Here is a 21,187-nt window from a genome sequence, read left to right on the forward strand (position 1 = left end):
CCTCATTTTGGATCTGTGTAGAAGGGGCAGTGGCCGTATCATGTGGATGACAGAAGCACGAAAAGGCAACCATGCGTCATGTCTGCTAACATCCCCTTGGCCAATGCAAGTGACACATGCAAGTCCAAAGTCAAGGGGCAAGGCAGTGTACCCTCCATTCACCAAGAAGCCATGGCAAGAATATCTGCTCTTCCTCCTCCTCCTTCGGCTACAAGGGAGAGAGAATTGGGACCACACACAGATGCATTGGGTCAGGGTTCCCAAGGTTCTACTGAAGATAAATTCAGATAAAACCTGTAGGACCTCTCCGTTATGGAAGTATTGAGTCCTAGTTACTAGTTGAACTTATTTTCCAGTTCAGTCTTTGCTTGACACCTCCACAGGCTGATCATCACCTGCCTCTGAAGCAGCTTATCCATTGGGATCTACTCTCGTTGTTAGACCGTTGTTTCCATAATCTTCCTTAATGTGACCTCCATCTGCAGTCCGTCCGTCCGTGGCGCCCTCAGTCACAGAGTAGAACAAGTCTGTTCCACAACCGTGTTATATCACAGCCCTTCCAAGAACACAGCGTGCTCTCTCTCACCTCCTCGGAGTTTTCTTCTTTACCTCCAGCACTCTTCGGTCCCCCTGCTGGTTCTTATACAACACAGATTCCAAACCACCACCGTCCAATCTCTTTTTAAGGATGCACCCTTGTAATTTTTAAAAAACCTCCTTTATAAGGAGCGGAATGGAATAATCCAGTTGGTGAGAAGGAAAGAGATTCTATTATAAATCACTACTCACGTTTTCTTCTTCTGCCATCTTGTTGCCATCTTCTTTCTTCTGTTGCTGAAGATGCAGTGGACTTCAGCAGTAGCAGCCCTGACCACCCTTTATATTGTGGTTTACAATGTGCAGAGTTCTTCCCTGTGTGTTGTTTCTTTGGAGCCCCACAGTGATCCTCCCAGGATGGGCGAATTGTTATCGATTTCCATTTTGTATCTGAAAGGTTCACTGATTGGGAATTGGAACTCAAACCCAGACCTTCCTCCAGAATGTATGTTCTTTCCACAATGCCAGAGTCACCTTCTGGTCCTGGTTATTCTTGACATTGCCTGAATACATTTTTTTGTTGTTGATTTGTTTTTTTTGTAGGAATGAATAATTGATTGGAAGAACTGTTGATTTTTTTCTGACTTGTAACTTTTTTCTTGGAATTTCTAGACATTAAATATTATTTCTCTTCTTATGAGTTTTGTTTTTCAAGAATTGCCTTACAAGTTTCTTTGCAATTCCATCATTTCTTCATACGCCTTATATCTCCTTTTTGCTCTCTACATTTTAGCTCTTACAGAAGAAAAGCCTGGGTATAATCATTGTGGCAGTACAGTACAGATAACCTTGTGTGCTCGAAGTTGCTCCTTTAGTTGGAAGATTAAACAGTATGCTCTACAGAAACCTGATAAAGAGAATCCCCGCCAATCCCCTACCCCCACTTCAGTTTTGCCCGGACCTGAGAATTCAGTACAGTTTGAACCAAACTAGGGCTCAGCAGAAATCAGTGAGTGACGATGAGTGGTATTTTTCTTGGGTCATTAAAGACATTGTAGAACCAGGAGGGAAATCAGCTGGTTTTCCCTCCTCAGGTCCTCAACTGCCTAGACTCATGTTTGGTAACGAGAGCTACATGACGGCTACTGCCACATTCGTACTAGACCTGTTATTTAGTCTTTTTAAAAATCATCCATCTAACGATGGGTTATCCAGAGACAACGACCATTAAAGTTCTCTTTGGTCTTGAGAAAGATGGGGACATTTTTAATAGCTTCAAGTTGAAACATTCATCAGATCGTTCAGTATTTCCAAACCTTGAAACAATGTTGGTCAATCAACTCAGATCTACATGGATGAAATAATCTGCTTTTAGTGAGAATCACAGATTCGAATTTACTGGAAGGCCAGTAAACTGAGGATACTCCACAAGCATTTATATCCAACACAGTTTGTCATTTTCTGGGTAATTTATCCTTGATAACATATAGATATAGATGTATATCAAAAGGAAAGAAATACTCCTTTATTTGAAAACCCACATTTCTGTTTCCTGACGTGCGTCTTTTAAACTCACTTTATAATGAGATGCAGTTCATGGTGGTGCTACATGTCGGGCTGTTGTTAAGTCCTGACCCTGACCTGGAGCAGGTGTGCTATGTGTCTTAGCAAATCCAGGTCAGTTGTAGGTACTAAGCCTTCAAAGGTGGCGTGGGACCAGCCCCGGGTCCCTTCACGGCACAGGCACGCTTCACCTTCTGGAGAGGAATGCAAGCATGTCTTGGCTTTTTGCCACATTTGTAACGTACATTTGCTCACACAGGTTACCTTTATGCCCCGTTTCTTGTGACGTGGCTCATATTTGAGAAGGTGATGGGTCCTCACCATCTCTGCCCCAGACCCCCATTTTCGAACTGCCGGGTCATAGTAGGTGCTTGATGCAAACAGCTCGGATTAGAACTATTACTGTGGCACGTGCGGTTGAAAAAAGAGGGATTCGAAATAAGTGCTATGCTGGGAACAGAGGAAGGGGGAATTACTAGTTTGGTTAAATCTGATAAAAACCCAGGTTTGCCTGTATTTTAGAAGCAAAGCTTGGATATTTGGCTAAGAGATCAGCCGGCCGTCCTGAGCCCTGACCTTGTCATGGTTAAAGCATATACTGAATTCAGCCATCTGGTATGTAATTAGAGCATTTAGGGGAGAATGTCGATGACTCCCTTTGGAATCGGTTCACTCCGTGCTCTCTGCAGTGCCGACAGCGATCCTAGTGGATGTTAATGCTGCTTCCTGTTAATTTTCTTAATTTGCTCCTTTTGAAGGAGACAGCCTGAGTAGGAAAAGATTCTAATCTGAATATTCAAAACGTAGCCTGTGTTCTGTCTGTTTCTTTCCGCTGAGGACTGGACTATAATATTTCCCCAACACTGGAAAAATAGTGAATTTGTTGACACAGGACGTTGTTTTGTTAAAAGCTATCAGAAAAATATTTCTCTGTATCTTATTTTAAAAGATTTTTTTTTTTTTTTAAAGAGGACCATTTTTAAAGTCTTTATTGAATCTGTTACAGTATTGCTTCTGTTTCATGTTTCCGTTTTTCTGGCTGCGAGGCATGTGGGATCTTACTCTCCAACCAGGGATCGAACCCACATACCCTGCATTGAAAGGCGGAGTCTTGACCACGGGACCGCCAGGGAAGTCCCTAAAAGATATTTCTTATGTACAGGAATGTAATCCAAGTTACTAATTATGTACTTTTCCTTGACCTTTTATTTCTAAATAGAGCCACTCTGTGGTACATTTAAAATTCCTTGACCTGTCCTACATATTTATCCAGATCTCCTGCGAGATGTGCTTCCAGACATACAGCCTTTCGTGTTTCTTTACCTCCTAGCATGATGTGTCACCAGCTTCCCCTTCCAGGTTTAAGAATCTTCTTCGCTACATGTAGAGAAACTGTGACTGATTCCAAAATAAATAGTTCCATAGAAATTTAAAAGCTCTCATAAATAATGGGATATATGATACAGCACACATTTGCTTGTCTACTGTAAATCTCAAGATATTCAAAATATAGCTCCTTTCAAATAAAAAATAAATTTAGGAGACATTTATGTTAGTTTTCCTTCCTGCCCAACATAAACATAGTTTAGGAGAATGTCAGGAACCTTTCACAGTATATCCTGAGAATTCGACATTTCTCATCAAATTGACTTAAAAACATTAGTGTCTAAAAATTACGTTGCGGCAGTGATTTGATGGAAGCACATACTCTTGATTTTTCTCTATACTTTTGCTCAAATGTCTTCAGATCCCTGGCTTCTTCTTCAGTTATTCATTTCTGCAGGTGTTCATTTCTCTACACCTGTTAATATTTAGTTACTGTGAAATCAGTGAGATTGAAGTAAACTGTGGTCCCAGATGTTAGTGGGAACTCTGACAATATTTCTAATCCCCAACGTGCAAAATAATGAAGAGAAATATCCTCTTCTCAGCAATGGGTTCAGTTATTCTTCACTGTCTGGCCCTGAATGGAGCAGTGGCTCTTGTGTACCATCTAGAATAGTTCCTTGAGGTACACGTCCGTGTGCTGGGATGTAAAGGGCCATCCTGGATTTAGGCGAGCTACATAATAAGACCCAGTTTCTCCTAGGTAACTGGTCTCTACGTAATTCATATACCCAGTTAAATTATCAAAGGCAGTGATTTTTTTCTGTAAGGGATTTATGAGCCTATGCATCAAGCAACTTTCTTTTCATTAGCAATTGATTTCACAATTATGCATTCTTAGAAGTAGAGAACTTTCTAGTCTTAAAATGCCTGTGTAATAACCAGACCATCAGTTACAGTCTTAAACCCCCTTTGAAAGTTGACATACGAAAAAAGAGGGTTAAGGTAGCGTTTGCTAACTTTAGCCTATAATCCATCTAGAGTAGAAAAACCTTGTCTTTGTTTAAAACTTAATGCAGTTGAGAAAAACTAAAGGTCTTAGAAGTTACAGATACTTTGTCAAAGTTACTTTGTATTCCCAGGACCTGGCCCTGGGTATGGTCCATAGCTGGCACTCAGTAAAAGACATCGATGTTTGATTCTGTATCCTAGGGGCGCCTATGGGGAAAGGTGTTTAGAAAGTTAAGTCTCCACTGCTCGGTTAACAATGTACCTGGGCGGTTTTGACTGCAGTTCTTCCTCAGGAAAGTTCACGGTATTTGGATAACAATATCTGTATATATGTTTTTCACTCAGTGACCCCATCATAACTTTCTCGTCCTGCTGTAATTAGCAGTTTACTTGTCCCACAGGGCGGGACACGGCCTTGGTCACAGTTGGGTTCCTGCCACATAGAGGAGATCTGGCAAACATCGTGCCCATTTCCACTGACGACAAAACGGAGGTTCAGAGAGGGTGGGTGACTATTCCTCAGAGACCAGCTCCGAAAGCTCGGATTGAATTCTGAGTTGCCTCCAGGTGACGGCCACGTGGAATCCAAGTCCCCCTTCTGTGATTGCTTCAGGGAAGCAGACGGTGGTGGAGTCTCCACCAAGTGTGTTAAACGTGTTGGTATTGTCCTCTGCACCTTGTAGAGAATCCATAACACATGTGGTAACACACTGTTCCTAATCGATTGGAGGGCAACATTTTTCCCCCCCTCTCTCCCCGTCCCCCCCTCCTCTCTGCACCTACTCTGTGCCAAACATCAGCCCAGGTATTTCTTTACTTTTCTCAGTGAACTAAAGGTTTATAACGAGGGCACCCTTTCTTCTGCCAGAACGAGCCTTCTCTTCCTCCTGGAAAACTCCTATTCATCCTTGTGTACCCGGCTGCAGAGCCCCTTCTCCACGAGGCTTTCCCGTCCCCTAGCTGGGGTTGCTGCCTCTCCATTTAGGAGCACCAGACCCCTAGGGCTTTGTTCTAGCCCAGGCGGCACTAACAGCACTGCTCTGGTTTATCACTCTGTGTGTCGACCGAGCCTGAAGGGGAACAATTTAATTGCTCTTCTTCCTTCCTCCTTTTCCCCGTTCTTGCCCCTTAGTGGGGAGCCCGCAGCTGTGCAGGGAAAGCTCCTCACCCAGTCAGCTGCCGCGAGGGCCTGTTGTTCTAACTGGTAGGGAGGATCCGGCTTCCTCCTGAGGTAGAGCGAGTGGGTCTTCTAAACTAGTGTTACCAGTTCTTGCTTAAAAGCCCGGCAGCAGCAGCCCTTCTGCTGAGGTTGTTCTAAGCTCCTTTGCGCTTCCTGACACCACAGCTCCCACTCCCAACTCCACACACACACACACACACACACACACACGCACACACACACAAGCGTGCATGCGCTCACACTGTAGCAGTGGCGTTCTCAGGTGATTGTGTCACATGTGGAAGAGAGGTTATGTTCCTACTTGAAAAATACAGTTACAAGCATGACATAGAAGGTTTCAGAGCTAAGGCAGCAGAGCAAGGACTGCATGGCCAAACCATGAAGGCTTTGAGGTCAAAGACATTTCTTAACATGAAATGTGTTTGTTGAAAATAAATAAAAGCACTAGATTATTTCTCTGCCTTTTCACCTTCAAATAGATAAACATATCCCATGTTTCGGGAGATGTCTACATTCATAGTAATTTGGAAATAATACTGTTAGTGGATTGAAAGGTGTTTGGCAATACACGTATTGAGAAACTCTCTTTTTAGGGATTTCCGCTATGGTTTTTGACACCAAGGACAGCTAAACAGGTGCACCACTGCAATAAAAGGAATGGTGCTTGTTTGGGGTAGCCAGCCACGCAGTGAAAAATTAAGATGCTCTAAAAGGCCTTGGTAACTTCATATCGTGCCAATGTGTTTACATTGTCAGCCCGATGAAAGCAGCCACCTGAGGCAAGTCACGTGCCTCCTTGTCATCCAGAGACCTGAGCTTTCCCATGCACAGCAAACCTGGACCATCCGTGCTACACCTGGCCGAGGATCCAAGGGTCCAGGACCCCTTTCTGCCTGAGGGAAAGGGAGCTTGTTGCCCCTGTTGTCTTTTTGGTCAAATCAGTGAGTTTAGTTGTATAACCATGGGGTTTCCATCTTCTTAAATTCTGTATATGTTGAGGTGTTTATTGGCTCAGTTTATCTCAGGTGGATGGACTTACTTTAAAATTTCATGAAAGCTACTGGGTGAGGTAAGTCAGGCAGAGAAAGACAAATATGATATCACTTATATGTGGAATCTAAAAAATAATACAAATGAATCTATATACAAGACAGAAACAGACTCATAGACAGAGAAAGCAAACTTACGGTTACCAAAGGGGAAAAGGGGCAGGGGGATAAATTGGGAGTTTGGGATTATCAGATATACACCACTATATATAAAATAGATAAACAATAAGGATTTACTGCCTACACAGGGAACTATATTCAATATCTTGTAATAACCTACAATGGAAAAGAGTCTGAAAAAATATTTATAACTGAATCACTTTGCTCTACACCTGAAACTACACAATATTGTAAATCAACTCTAATTAAAAATAAAAGAGTGGGGGCTTCCCAGGTGGCGCAGTGGTTGAGAAACTGCCTGCCAATGCAGGGGACACGGGTTCGAGCCCTGGTCTGGGAAGATCCCACATGCCGCGGAGCGACTAGGCCCGTGAGCCACAATTGCTGAGCCTGCGCGTCTGGAGGCTGTGCTCCGCAACAAGAGAGGCTGCGACAGTGAAAGGCCCGCGCACCGCGATGAAGAGTGGCCCCCACTTGCCACAAATGGAGAAAGCCCTCACACAGAAACGAAGACCCAACACAGCCATAAATATAAAAATAAATTAATTAATTAATTAATAAAAAATAAAAATAAAAAAAAATAAAAGAGTGGATATATATGTATGTGTATAACTGATTCACTTTGCTGTACACCTGAAACTGACACAACATTGTAAATCAATTATACCCTAATAAAAATTTTTAAAAAATAAAATTGATAAATAAATGTCACACTAGCAGTATAGTGGTGGTGCAGGTGGGCTCTCTCGGTTAGCCTGAGTTCGAATCCTGACTGTACCACTTACCTCTAAGTTACCTAAACTCTTCAAATTTACCTAAGCTCTGAGTCCTGGGACTCTCATCTGATAAATTGGGTTCATAATGGTTCCTGCCTCCTGGGGAGAATCATGAGGATTAAACAAAACGACGCACATAAACTGTTCAGCACAGTTCTAGGTAATAGTATGTATTCAATAAACGCTAACTATAATTATGATTTTAATTATTTTATTACTGTTACTGCTTCAAAAACACATCTTCTTATGTTTTGTAAAGCCCTCCGTTAGTGTTAATGATAAGGATTGTTCGGAGATTTCCTCCCATTCACACTCAAGAGAATTCCTTTCTAATTTTTTTTAATGCCTCCTCCTCAAGCCCCTCCGTCTTCCCACCATCCAGACCGTAGACATTTGTCAGAGCCCAGTTGATTATTAATCAGATGGAGCCTAAAGAAAACACTGGGGATTCATTTTAATTGTGGTTTAAAGAGCTTTCCACACTACACTGCCTTATAAAAATGCCTAGAAGTTAAAAATGAAGTGCATTTGAATAAAATCTCCAGCTTTGGAGCTTTATGTACAGCAGTCTGGTAGTCTGTGAAGAAAAAAGAAGTTGTTCAGTGATCAAGACTTTTCAGAAAAGAGTGTGGTTTATACCAGATTTTTTTTTTTTTAGAGTCAGGCTATATAATCTGTCCTTTTTTTCACTTGGTCTTATAAATTGGAAGGAACATCAAAGCCAAACAACATTTGGAAGTGCTTTCGCCCTACCTTTTTAGAATAGTATCCCTAAAGAAATGGTCTGTTGTCATGAGAGAGACTTAGCATTTCTCTTTCAAAGGAAACCACCATTTTTCTAAGTAAACTCTACTGGTCTGACGCTCTTTTCTTTGCTTCAAACGCGTTTCCTCCGCCTGGCCGGGCGGGGTATTTGCAGTGCAGTGATCTTGGTCTCTCTCTTTGTTCTCCCATCTCATGTGCCTTTGATAGCGGATGGTGTCTCGCTCTTTGGGAGCAAATCCAGACAACCTGAAGGACCCCATCAAAATTAGTATTCCACGCTATGTTCTCTGCGGCCAAGGGAAGGACGAGCACTTCGAGTTTGAGGTCAAGGTAAGTGTCCCTTCTTTACTCTTCTGGAGGATGGCGGCTCGAGGCTCTGCAGTGCTGTCTTTTTTTCTAAATGGAGCTACAGCTACATATGAACGTGTTGTTTTGTACGATACTGGTCATGCCCTTCTTTAAACCAGTATGTGAAAGTCTAGGCTGGAGCACATGGAGGGAAGTTATCCCATAGAAGGTAGTGGTGGCTGGGGAGTCCGGCTGACATGGAAGTTACTGTCACCTACCAGCCCCCCAGGTAAGGTCACCAGCCACCCCAAATTGCCCAGGATTTTCCTGCTTTCGGCACTGACAGTTCCACACCTCGGGAAACCATTTGGTGCCAGGCAAACCAGGACAGTTGGTCACCCTACCATGGGCTTAGGCTCAGTTTTTTAACCTATAAAAGTGAGAATAATAATATTTATGTCACAGGGATATTAAGTGCATATAAAGTGCTGACTCCAGTGTTTGGTAGATAATAAAGAATGCATTATAGCTGTTGCTGTTATTTCTACTGCTATTTTCATTGTTTTTGTTTCTGTTGTTCGTAATTAGGAAGCTTTCCTAATCTGTTTACACATTATTTGATTTATACAGCTTTTCAGGAAGAGAAGGGCCTGTTTCCTTACCTCATACTTGCCCAAATAATGACTTCATCTTATTTCTAATTGACTTCCATTGACTCATAACACTTCATTAAACCCTGCTGGCCGCCATCCCCTCCTCGAGGAATTGATGGATAATCGCACGTCATTTTCGAGGGTAGGCGAGGGTGTCGTGTGGTGTTCACTACGGTCCCCAGCATCTGTCTGCCAGGGGGGCATTCCTAGAGGTGGTTTTGGTCAGATAAACGCCAGAATCTGGATGTTGAGTTCTTTAGACTCGGATCCTGCTTTGCTGAGTGACCCAAAGTCTTTACCTTCTCTGAGCTTCAGTTACCTCATTGGTAAGATGAGGAAATTGGGCCTCACCAGTGGTTTCCAGATTTCTTTTTAGCTGAACCCCTTTGGTCAGGGAGTCTCATAGGAGGAAGAACACTGTAGAAACAGATAAGCGTGGAGCTGCTTGCTGTGGGGGGAGGGAGGGCGGAGGGATCCTGAAGCCAGCCCCCCCCCTCGCCCCCGCTGCTTCCCCACTTCCTGGCTGCACCTCAGGGGAGCCCCTGGGCTCGGGGGGATCCCTCTCCTTAGGCACGGGTGCTCCTTTTCAGTCTTCCTGGAGAAACAATGCAAATAACTTTCCTGATTAATCAGGGTTTTAGATTCTTATTTCTGCCTACTGAGCCCCCCCCTTTTTTTTAAACAAAACTTGCACATTAATTTATATATTTGAGGTTTCTGTTGAGAAGACATGATTCCTGTGTGCCAGTGTTGGTGGTTGAACTTGACTGGCCAGATCCTGCAGTTTCTTTTTTTTTTTTTTTTTTTTTTAATTTATGTATTTATTTTTGGCGGTGTTGGGTCTTCGTTTCTGTGCGAGGGCTTTCTAGTTGTGGTGAGCGGGGGCCACTCTTCATCGCGGTGCGCGGGCCTCTCACTATCGTGGTCTCTCTTGTTGCGGAGCACAGGCTCCAGACGCGCAGGCTCAGTAGTTGTGGCTCACGGGCCCAGCTGCTCCGCGGTACATGGGATCTTCCCAGACCAGGGCTCGAACCCGTGTCCCCTGCATTGGCAGGCAGATTCTCAACCACTGCGCCACCAGGGAAGCCCGATCCTGCAGTTTCTTATTAAAATGTTGCACCATGTCTGTGATCCGGTGCTTCTCCTCCTCCTGACCTAATGCCTGATTCCTGCCCAGTTTCTTTTGTCAGCCATTTGAAACTGTGTGTGTGTAGAGTTCCATTTATACATATTCAGAGACAGTTTCCTGAGGCGTGTTTGTATTATTTCCATATTTTTAAATTAGAGGATAAAGACTGGCTTTCACCAGTTCAGAATTTGAATTCTTCAAAACATAGAACTCACAGCACTGGAGGACATGCAGTGATTTTAGTTGGTACATAGATTTATTTTATTTCCATAGATAAACGTATTACTAAAGTATGACTATTAAATCGATTTCATGCATAGAACTTCAGTCATGAATAAAGAAGATACTTAATTTTTTTTAACTGAGTCGATTTAAATAAAAGTTGCAAGCAAATTATAGACCTGGCCATATGCAGATCTGGCTAAAATTGTGAAGATGCAACTGTAAAGGCAAGTTAGAGAAACCAAATATGGGAACTATCTGGCACCTTTCAGAATCTAGGCTGACCCTCTCTGGACTGATCGAAGCCCTGTCTGAAAGCATGTCATCGTTCTGCTTCCTTCTGTTCTCATCCCAGGTATTGCCATCATTAGCACCAGGAAAGGACTGTCAGCATTTGCCTGGAGAATTCCCACTTCTCCGAGTAGGAAGGGCTGCCCTGTGCATTTACAGGGAGGTGGGCTGATGGTCTCACGTTCCCGTGGTGGGGTGGAGCACCCCGTCAACAGAAGCATCAGGGCCCAGTACTAGAAACAAAAATCCTGGGAATATACTGTCCCGCCCTTAACAAAATCGACAAAAGTAGCCAAGCTCCAGCAGAAGCGTAGCTGTCTGAAAAGTGCCGGGGGAGTGTTACTCCTCCAGGTAACCTCACTGTGCCTCATCTGTGAAATGGGGCTGAGGAAAGGCAACCCAAAGGCTGGGTTGGTTTGAGGACTGTAGGAGCTTTTGCATGTGAAGTGCTTGGAGCAGTGCCGGCCACATCCTAAGTGCTGCATAAGGTGCCGGGAATGAGTGAGATTTTACCCTTGGAATCCCCTTAATGACGTTCAATGTGCTATTGTGTCTTTATGAGGATTTGGGGTTTTGTTTTGTCTTTTTCTTCGCTTTTTGGTTGTTTATTTCCTCTTAGTGTCCTGAGTTTAAAAATGAACTATTCCAGCCTTTTCCTTCCATCACTTTATTTCATGCACAGGCAGTGTTTTCTAGAACAAGTAGTCACACTTAGGGTCATATTTTGGCTGCTACTGAATTCTCTTGGTGAGCCAATGGCTTTAAGAAGAAGAAAGTAGAAAGTATTATTTTTAGAAAAGTCTGTTCTGTTAGTCTTAGATCTTCTATGAAGGAAAATATGATGATAAGGTATATAGATATTTTATATCTGGTTCATTTAAGGGACTGAGCTGACTCGGGCACACGCAGGTCCTGTTGGGTGCAAGTCCCCAGTCACTGAGGTGACAGGTCCCCAGGAGGACGCTGGCTTGTGGAGGGGTGGCAGCCCCAGAGCACTTGTCTCTCAGCTTTTCCCTCACCCTTCCTGTTCCCTCTGCCTCCTGCCCTTCCCTACCCACCCTGCTTTAGATAGAATTGATTAGTTCTTTAGATCATTCCTTCTTCCTGTGCAATTTCATTTTAATCCCAATCTGGTAGCTCCAGTCCTCCAATCCGGTCCGTTCATTGCCAGATGAAGCAGTCATGATCCTTGTTAAAGGGATGCTCGAGGTAGGCTGCAGGGAGGGGGTCTGCGGGGAGAGATGGAGAGAAGAGTGGTTCCCAAATGCTTGTCTTCTGGTCCCTGATGAGTCCTGAGGTGGTTTCCATCACTGGGCTTTAAAATGAGAAAAATAGAGTTTTTAATTCAAAAGGACTGTCTTTTATATCTTCTCTATTTGGGGGATTAAAAACAGCTTTCTTTTGTGAACTAACGGTGAGAATGGGTAAGTGTAAGGTTTTTGGGTTTGGGTCATATTTAATTTTTTAAATCGACTTCATTGAGACATAGTTTACATCCAGTGACATACACACATTTTAGGTACAGTCTGATGAGTTTTGACATATGTGTACACCCCTGTAACCAGCAGCCCAATCAAGATTTAGAACTTTTCAGCCATTCCAGAAAGTTTCTCCAGCACTGACCTGCTCTCTGTAACTACAGATTACGTGGATCTGTTCTGGCGTGTGGTGGGGCTGGGACCAGGTGGCATTTACTCTCCTGGGTCTGGCTGCTTCCACTTCACATGCCTTTTGGAGATTCATCCATGTAGTTAAGTGTTTCTTTTTATTGCTAAACAGCATCCACTGTGTGGATACATCACAGTTTGTGGGTTGGTGTCTGTTTCGATGTTCGCTTCTGACAATACAGAAAGCTGTCATCTCAGTGTCACCTCCGCCTTTATTGACCCTGAAGGACTCGTGTGAGAACCCCTGGGTCAGGGTATCTGTTCCTGTTGTTACCCTTGCAGTTATACCTGCCAGTGTCTGCCAGTAGCACAACCTTCTGGAACTGTGTACGCATTTATGTTGAGAGAGGTGCCTCCCGCCAGCTGATGTCAGAGACAGACAGAGGAGCTGAGGGTGTGTAGGCTGGCTCCTCCTGGAGAAGAGCACATTCTGTGCTGAACGTGGTTGAACGTGGCCTGCAGGTCAGCAGAGCATACCTGCACAGTCCGTGCTTGCGCGGAGCTATAGGCGTCTCAAGTAATAACTCCACCCGGACCACAACAGTCATCTTCAAACTCCTGCTTCCAGTGCTTTTCAGTGAATGATATGTGAAATCAATTACCCTGCGTTATACTTGCCATCCTCAGTTAGCTAGGACCAGACTGGGTAGAATTTAATTTTTAAATTGCATTTCAGCATGACACAAAATCTGTGCTTACGGCTAACAGAGGCTGTCATACTCTGATGTCACAGAAATAAGCTGATGTCTCCAGCATAGTTTTAAATCCCCTACCTTTTAACTTACACGTTAAAATGATAATATAAAGAAATAATCTAACGCTGGTAATTTTTTTTTAATGATTTGTTTCCTGAGAGTTTTCATCCCTCTAAAACCGGAAGTCATCTTCACAGGAGATTGTCTTCCTGTCTCCTTTGGCGAGTGTTGACATGTACGCCAGTGCCCCCCTCCCCCGCACCATTACCCGGTTTACTCCCGTCACAGCCACAGTCCCATTTTCTTTTCTCGGTCGTTGTCGTGTTTATCGCCGGTGTTTCCCGTAGCTCTCAGCTCCACGGGCCCGCCTCAGGCCGTGCAGCCGTGAGGCCCCAGCCCTTACACGGGCCGGACTGGGAATGGGCCCCCGTACAGATGACTGTGACGTGACCCACACAAGCCTGGCCACAGGTGTTGTCATGGGGCAGAGCCTGTTTGGGGCTTCAGGAGCTACGTGGCTGGGTGTCCTTTGTAATCAGCCCCTCGGGGGCCCCTCGTGCTCCATCTCTGTCGGCAGGTTCATCACTGATTCGCCCTCCCTTCCTCATCTGGGCCCCCGGGCACTCTCCAGCCCCTGCTCCTGGAAGCCCATGTGGTGGTGTCGTCTCCTGTAAGGAGGCTTCTGGCACCTCGTATTGTTGAGGAGAGGACAGGTCCCCACCTTCTGTCACGTGGCTGCAGGAGCTCAGCCCTCGTGTCCACTCGCAGACCAAAGGGATGCGAGACTCCACGCTCTACTGGGAACACACGACGCCCAAAAAGCAGCCCGCACTAGCGTGCTCATCAGGCTTTTGCTGAAGGCACAGCAGTACAGTCTTCTGTCCCCACGTGCCTGCTCATGTTCTCTAAGTCCTGGTCGGTGGCCTGAGGAGGAGGAGGAGAGGCCAAGAAAACAGGAGAACGAATGACAGCGAGAAAGTCTAACCTCAGGGCACACGCCCAGCGCAGACCTGTAGACCCTGCGGGTAATCCCTGAGCACCCCAGGCGGTGGTGGGCGTTTTCTTTTTGAGTTTTTAGGTCTGTAAGGCCTGCCTCCTAATTTCAGTGCGTCCTGTCCCAGAGCCCCGGAGAGGTTTAGCCCTGAGCGCTCTCCCATCTGCCGGGTCCTGCCTCAAAAGCAGAGACCCTGCAGGTGAGATGGGATAGTGGTAGAACCTCAGGGCAGCCGAGGTTCAAGTTGGAATCTTGCTTTTACATCTGAAGGACCACGTGCAGGGACCCAGGGACCAGGGACGACAAACCGTGGAACAGCATTAACTTCCAGCGGCAGGAGCACACTGGCCGTGGATGATGTGCTTTATTTGGCCTGAACAGACTTTAAAATTTTTCGAGTGAGTTGTCAACACTTCAGACTTGGGGAATCTGACGTGGAAATCCAGATTTCCCAAGTTCCATAAAATGCTTTACACTGACATCTATCAAGCACCTTCTTCGTCCCAGGCACTTTGCCAGACCCTTCCGCAAGCGTGGAAGATGTACCAAAATGGGGATATTATTTACAGTTAATGAACGAGGAAATTATGAGTGACTCGCCCAAGGCCACACAGCTACTAAGTAGATCCAGGTACCAGATGTACATGGGATCTAAGTCCTCAGAGCCATCCCGGTTCCATTGCTTACTCATTTTACTGTACCTTCTAAATATCACTACTTTCTGCACTTTTTGGAAGTTGAGGCCCTAGTGTTGCCCTAGACAAAGTGGCCATTTCCAAATCCTCACTTGTTTTCAAATGTTGCTGTTATTTTTGTGTGTGCTTTAACTTTTATCTTGAATTCGGGCCAAGTCACAGGCACTTCATAAATTGGGGCTATTAACGTTTTGACAAACCTGGAGAATTTGATGGTGGATAGACCTGCCAGGAAGCATAAGGAGGAAATGCCCAGAAAATGTGCAGTTTGGGAGCTGAAGAAATCACATTTATAGTCAGGGAGATGTCTTTTTATTTGGCAGAATAGAAATAAGCGCCATTTCAGTCTATTAGATAAACTATGCACACATATGTCTTTTAGAAACATTCCCAACTTGATCGAATATAAATGTTCAGAAGGATTTGTGTGTTGGCGTCTGAATCTCTGCTTATTAGTAACTGATGGATGCTCTCCCGCGTGTGCATTAGCAGAGCTGAGACAAATGGAGGCTTGCGTGAGCTGTGGTCCATCTAGATTCAAATACTCAGTTTGTGGACTATTTTCAAACATAAATATCAAGTGGAAGAAATAACCTTAAAAGAATCATATTTTATCCTAAGGTGTTTTTTTTTTTTAAGCACTCCTCCCATCTCTTTGAGAATGTTGTCTTTCACTAAAAAAATAAGAAAAAACATCTTTCCCTTCCCCTATTTTTACACAAAACAACTCAGCTTTTATCTTGCTGTTACTTGGGCAGTTGTTTATCTTCACAGAGGTAATGCTGCAGACATGAGAAATGGTGAAGAGGAAATGAGATTGAGTCACAAGCACAGGAGAAAAGCAGTCATCACCTTGTGATCCTACCTTGAATTTCCATTTCAAGTTTGTTTTTCCGCTATAAGAATATATTAATATTTCCTTTCCTTCATTTCAGAATTCTGGGAGTTTTACATCTCTTCCTAGAGTAAAATTTGTTTTAAATGAAATCACAAAATGGTTTGAACTCCTCTTTTTGCAGTTGCTGCCCACGGGTACCCTGGCCTTTCAATATGTGTCATAAAAGGGCTTTTTTAGGAATGTGGTCGCGGTGCAGGACTTACCAGGTACTGAGTACCCCAGCACTCTGCTCGTTGCTTCATGTTTTTTAGTTCAGCTATAGATTAGGTGTCATGAGCTCATTTTACAGATGAAGAAACTGAGGCTGGAGGAGTTGCATAATTTAGCCAAAGTCACACAGCTAAGTAGTGACTGGGCTAAAGTCAGGATCCAGGGCTGTCTTAATCCAGAGCTTTACATGATTGCATTCTCCAACGATGACTGGTAGAGAATTTGCATTCCGTGCTTTGCCTCTGGGTATCTGAGTAATTTGCAGGAAAATTGCTTAGGCTGTCATTCTCCCAAGTTCTCACAATTTTAAGGTAGAATAATCCCCCAATTCCTCTCCTGTTTTACCGAGGTGTTAAGGGAAGGAAGAAGTATTCCTTAGTAATGATCTTAGATTTGAAAGGCATCCACCTTACCAGAATATTCGGGTCTTTGTACATTCTTTCCATTTTACCTTCAAATTACCATATAAAGTTAAGTATACTAAAATAAACGGTATTATCCCTATTTTGAAGGTGCTGAGATTGAAGCATAAAGAAGCCATTCTCTCTAGTTATTGCAGAAGGCTGAGATTTGGGCCAGCTAGAAAGCCCCGTTTGATCTTGCATCACTTCCTTTATGCGGAGGGTGCCGTAACCAGCAGTCCGCCGCCGGGCTCCTGTCTGCGTGGCGCACTGGATTCAGACCAGGTTCAGGAGCCAGAGACTCCAAGGACCCTTGTTGTTGATGCGTCTACACAGAGGATGTCTGGGGCAGTTCCTAGATAATAAGGCTGAACAATCTTATATCTGCTTGGCTTTGTGAACCCCGTAACCACGCTTCCACATTACCAGCAGGCGGGGACGGATCTAGGGTTGGACCTTAGACTCCCCTCTCCCTGCATCTCCTCCTGCCAGGGTCCGTCTTCTTCCCGCAGGTGCCATGGAGACGGGATTTCTGTAGTTGGTGGAGCTCTAGTTCAAGTTCACAGAGCCCACTACAGTGGAGGGGATGCAAGCTTGGCTCAGGAGCTCGTGACATGGTTGGAGGACACAGTTCAAATGGCAGCTGTCCCCTCGCCTCCAGTACCCTGGATGGTTGCTGACACAGTGTCTTTTCCTTTGTGTCCACTTGGCCACAGAGCTCAGCACTCCTTTGGGTTCCCCAGAAAGAAAATTTTGCTGCAGTTTCCTAGGGAACCAGAGAAGGAAAAACATTGCACATCTCAGAGCAAATAACTGAAAATACCCCCTTAGACAATTATGTTCTCCCCCAAAGCACCAGTGTCACCCCCGCTTCCTAGATGTCCCCTGGGAACTCCAGCTGCTGCCCCCCTGCTAAGGGTAGTGGTGGGGTGTCAGCTCCAGCCCCCTTCCTTGGCCTGTATCCCCACGCCTGCCTGCATACCCAGGGGACCATGACATTCAGAAACAAAAGGTTCTTCAGTTAATAGGACCCACCCTGTAATGGCAGTTCAGAGACCACCGCTTGTTTCTTGATGTGTTTTTTTCAGGAGTTTTTTTCACACACCTACCCGCACTCATTCTTACCCCCAAATTGTTTATCACTAAATCAAGACTCCTCTCTCCCAAAGGAATCTGGTAAATGACATTTTCTTTGTTTTACAATTCTTTACCCTCTCCCTGTCTCCTCTAACACCTATTGTCCAAAAACTTCAAACATTTACGGGTAAATCAGAAAAGACCTGAAATGCAGATCATTCTGCTGCCCACATTTCAGGCCAGAAAGGGAATAAGAAAAATAGCAGGAGAGTGTTTACTGAAGAGGCTCTGGGCTCCGCTCTCTTTATTATTCATTCACTTATTATTTAACAAGTATTTATTGGTACCTGTAACATTTTTTTTTAAAGACCATACTAGAAGTATCAAGATATTGAGGAACAGAAGAGATGAATAAGCAGTTCACGTACTCTGGGGTCAGTGAAGTGGGGGAGAGAAACACACCGAAAATAGAACAGTGCGGAACAAAAGGGGTCATGATGGGCACCCGGGAAGACTTCAGGTTTTGGTGGGAGTGAGAGAGGGCATTCTAGGCAGCAGGACACCGGGACAGGCCTGCGGGTAGACGGGTACAGATGATGCTTTGGTAACAGGAAGTAGTACCGCTTGCGGCCAGCCCTGGGGAGGAGCTCCTTTCTGGTAGAAGCGGAGGAGGACGGTGAAGTGAAGCTGAAGCGGTCTCGAAGGGAGCGGGGAAGAATGCGGTAGCAGCATCATTCTGAGATGGGCTGAGAGGCTGCTCCGGAGTTGGGTGTGGGCGACCTTAACATCTCATTGAAATGGCATTGTCCGTGAGGATTGAAAATCTAGAGCGTTTGGAAAGACTCCTCACAGAAAATGTAATTTAGAAGGATTTCCATGTAGGAGTGACCCTGCAGAGTTAAAATAGCATACATTTAGTGTCAGTGCATCCCGCCTTCCTGGGGAGGGGTAGTGAGGGCGGTCTGCAGCAGTTCCGGGTAATGCACAGGACAGAAGGGGGTTATTCCGATGGGGTCCCACCGGAAGGTCTAGGGAGCTAGGGAGTTTGAGGCAGGAGGAGTGACCTGGAATCCAGCCTGAGCCCTCGGTGAGTGATCAGAAGGGAAGAGGGGCTGGGAGACGGAGAGAGGTTAGAGCATCACGCTGGAGACGGACATTGGATGCGGCGCACTTGGTGTGAGCGTCCCCATCAGAAATCTGAGAGCGCTGGGCTGTCTGTCCTCGGAAGGACTGGGCCGTCCTAGAGGTGGACCAGAGCGAGGGGTACTGGGTGGCGAGCTGTGATTACTGGGGTGCTGGCCTCTCCTCCCACCTCCTGGGTAGTTCTGTTTGCAACATTTGTCTGTAGAGATTTTAATGAAATCTAATGTATTAATGCTTGCTATTTATACAGATTCAAATATTTGTTGTCTATTCATATTTCCTCAAGCATGTTCATAGTTATGTTACTGCACAAGACTGTATTTTGCAGAAATCTGGCAAAACTTGTTTTAGTATATCTTAGGGTGGTATTAGACCATTTCCTCCAAGCTATTACTAAATACAGGGAATTTCATTTGTATATACTTGATGTAGCTCCTCCAAATGTTGTTGAGGAGACCTCTACGGGTAACTGCTTATTTACCTGGGGCCAGTTAGAGTATTTTTCTTTGGGTGAAAAACTGTTGATTCTCTCCTTCTTACACAGATAGATATACACAAGCAAATACATACTAATGACAGGTCTTAAAATCGACACTCCTTAAACCAGCAAAATATGTATATAACATAAATTTGTGGAAAGCACTCAATTGAGAATTGTTCATAGTGAATGCAGTTCATCTTGTGGACACGTTTATGGTGTTTAAGTTGCACTTGATCATTTTATGGTCCAGAAAAGATGGATTTTGTATCAGCAGACTTGTTCAGTGAGCGAGAAGCAATGAATTTGCTCCTCAAAGCCACAGAGCAATGATGCCCTGCGTTTTCAGCATGGAAGAGAACAGTTGAGCGTTTTGACGTGATGTGTTGGGTGTACTGACCTTCTGTGCCTCTTCTCTGCATCAGCACCTCATCCTATGCCCAGTTTTAATTTGGGGCAAAATAGGACTTTAATGTCTATTTCCACTTTCTGTGTAGTTTTCCCAAATTTCACGTGCGCTGTTTCCCCAGCTCTCAAAGTGGAGTTGTCTCTGTTACAGAGAAGGGATTTGACTGTCTTCCTGTGGGGAGGTGACCACGTGGTTGCCTTGCGCACCATTTCTGTGGTGCTCGTGATGGTCTTCACTCATCATCCTTGTCCTCAGCTTGTTTACATGTTGATAGGCAAGGGGAGATGTAAAGTGTTTTATATACAAAGCAGGAACTTGAGCCTTTGTAATCCTTGTATTTAACCTGGATTCAGGTGAAAACTTCATGGGTAAAGTATTTGGAAATCTCTCTGTGCCTCACTATAAACTTGGGTTACAAATATATCGAGAATGCACCCTGTTCTCAGTGCAGATAAAACAAAAAAGAAGATACCATTATGTGACTAATGAAAATAATCTTTAATTCAGATGAACCTCAAAGATATTACCAGAACAGAGTTAGTGGAACCAAGATGGTGGAGCCTTACCTTCTTTGAAAAGCAAAATAACCTTAAGTGCATCTCTCGGAGAACTACCAGCACCTGATATGGTGCCAACACATAGTAGTAGCTCAATAAACGTTTATTCCTTCAATGAGAGGCCTCCCAGCACCACCCCAGCTACTGCCAAAGGCCCACTCCCTTAGAAGGCTTACAATCGTGTAGGTTAGAGAGACGTTTATATAATTAATATCGGTTATATAAATTAACTAGTATAAGTTTAATTCTATCATTAATGTCCTGTGATGTGTGCTCTGATCAGAGTGTGAGCTGCATGCCAGGGAGTCACGGAGGAGGGAGTGATTCTTCCAGGGAGAACGGAGTGGAAGCAGGGGTGCTGCCAAGGGAGGGACTGTGGTTGGACACGCGCCCTGGAGGCTGAGCAGGAGGCCACGGAACGGGTGGACACTGAGGAGGCCATTCGAAAGACCCTTCCAGAGACCGACAAATGTGCCCCATTTCTGTGTTGACCAGTTGTCTGAAGTGTGAGATGTTTTTAATCCACTGGGAGCTGGGGTTAGAAAGGTAGTGTTGGGTCAGCCGGGTACAGGTCCTGAATGCCATGCTGAGGGCTTTGACCTTGAGAGGGGAGTGGATGGAGGGGAGTGGAAAGCAGGAAGCTTGTGAAAGGGTAAAGAATTTGGAGAATTTCTCTCTGCCTCCCTATTAGCTTGTGTTGCAGTTATACTGAGAATGCACCCTGTTCTCCACAAGCCACCACATCTGATTTGGGGGCAGCAACCCACAGAGGTTTACAGCAAGGCTGCTCAAACCTTACCCTGCGTCGGAAGCCCCTGAAGATTTTGTTAAAACACAGATTTCTGGGCTCCACCCCAGAGTTCCAGATGAAGTGTGGGTGAGACCTCAGAATTTGCATTTCTAACAAGTTCCCAAGTGAAACTGTTGCTGCTGGTCAGGCGTCACACTTTGAGAACCTCTGGTTTAGGTTATGGACTGAGATATCGAAGGCAGAAGCTGGTGAGATCTGTATGTGGGTTTATTAATGTGAGTTTATTAAAATATCAAGACGCG

The 21,187-nt window shown here is 44.8% G+C and overlaps 1 protein-coding gene across 3 annotated transcripts in view; it reads left to right on the forward strand.

The window, feature by feature from the left end:
- Positions 1-21,187, forward strand: part of KIF16B (kinesin family member 16B) — a 254,851-nt gene that overhangs the window by 161,093 nt on the left and 72,571 nt on the right. For all 3 annotated transcript variants that reach the window (XM_057529948.1, XM_057529949.1, XM_057529950.1), the window contains one exon: positions 8,535-8,657. In XM_057529948.1, the coding sequence (XP_057385931.1) occupies positions 8,535-8,657 (123 nt within the window). The remainder of the gene's footprint in view (positions 1-8,534; positions 8,658-21,187) is intronic.

The sequence above is a fragment of the Balaenoptera acutorostrata genome, chromosome 15, assembly GCF_949987535.1.
Source record: "Balaenoptera acutorostrata chromosome 15, mBalAcu1.1, whole genome shotgun sequence".
NCBI lineage: Eukaryota > Metazoa > Chordata > Mammalia > Artiodactyla > Balaenopteridae > Balaenoptera > Balaenoptera acutorostrata.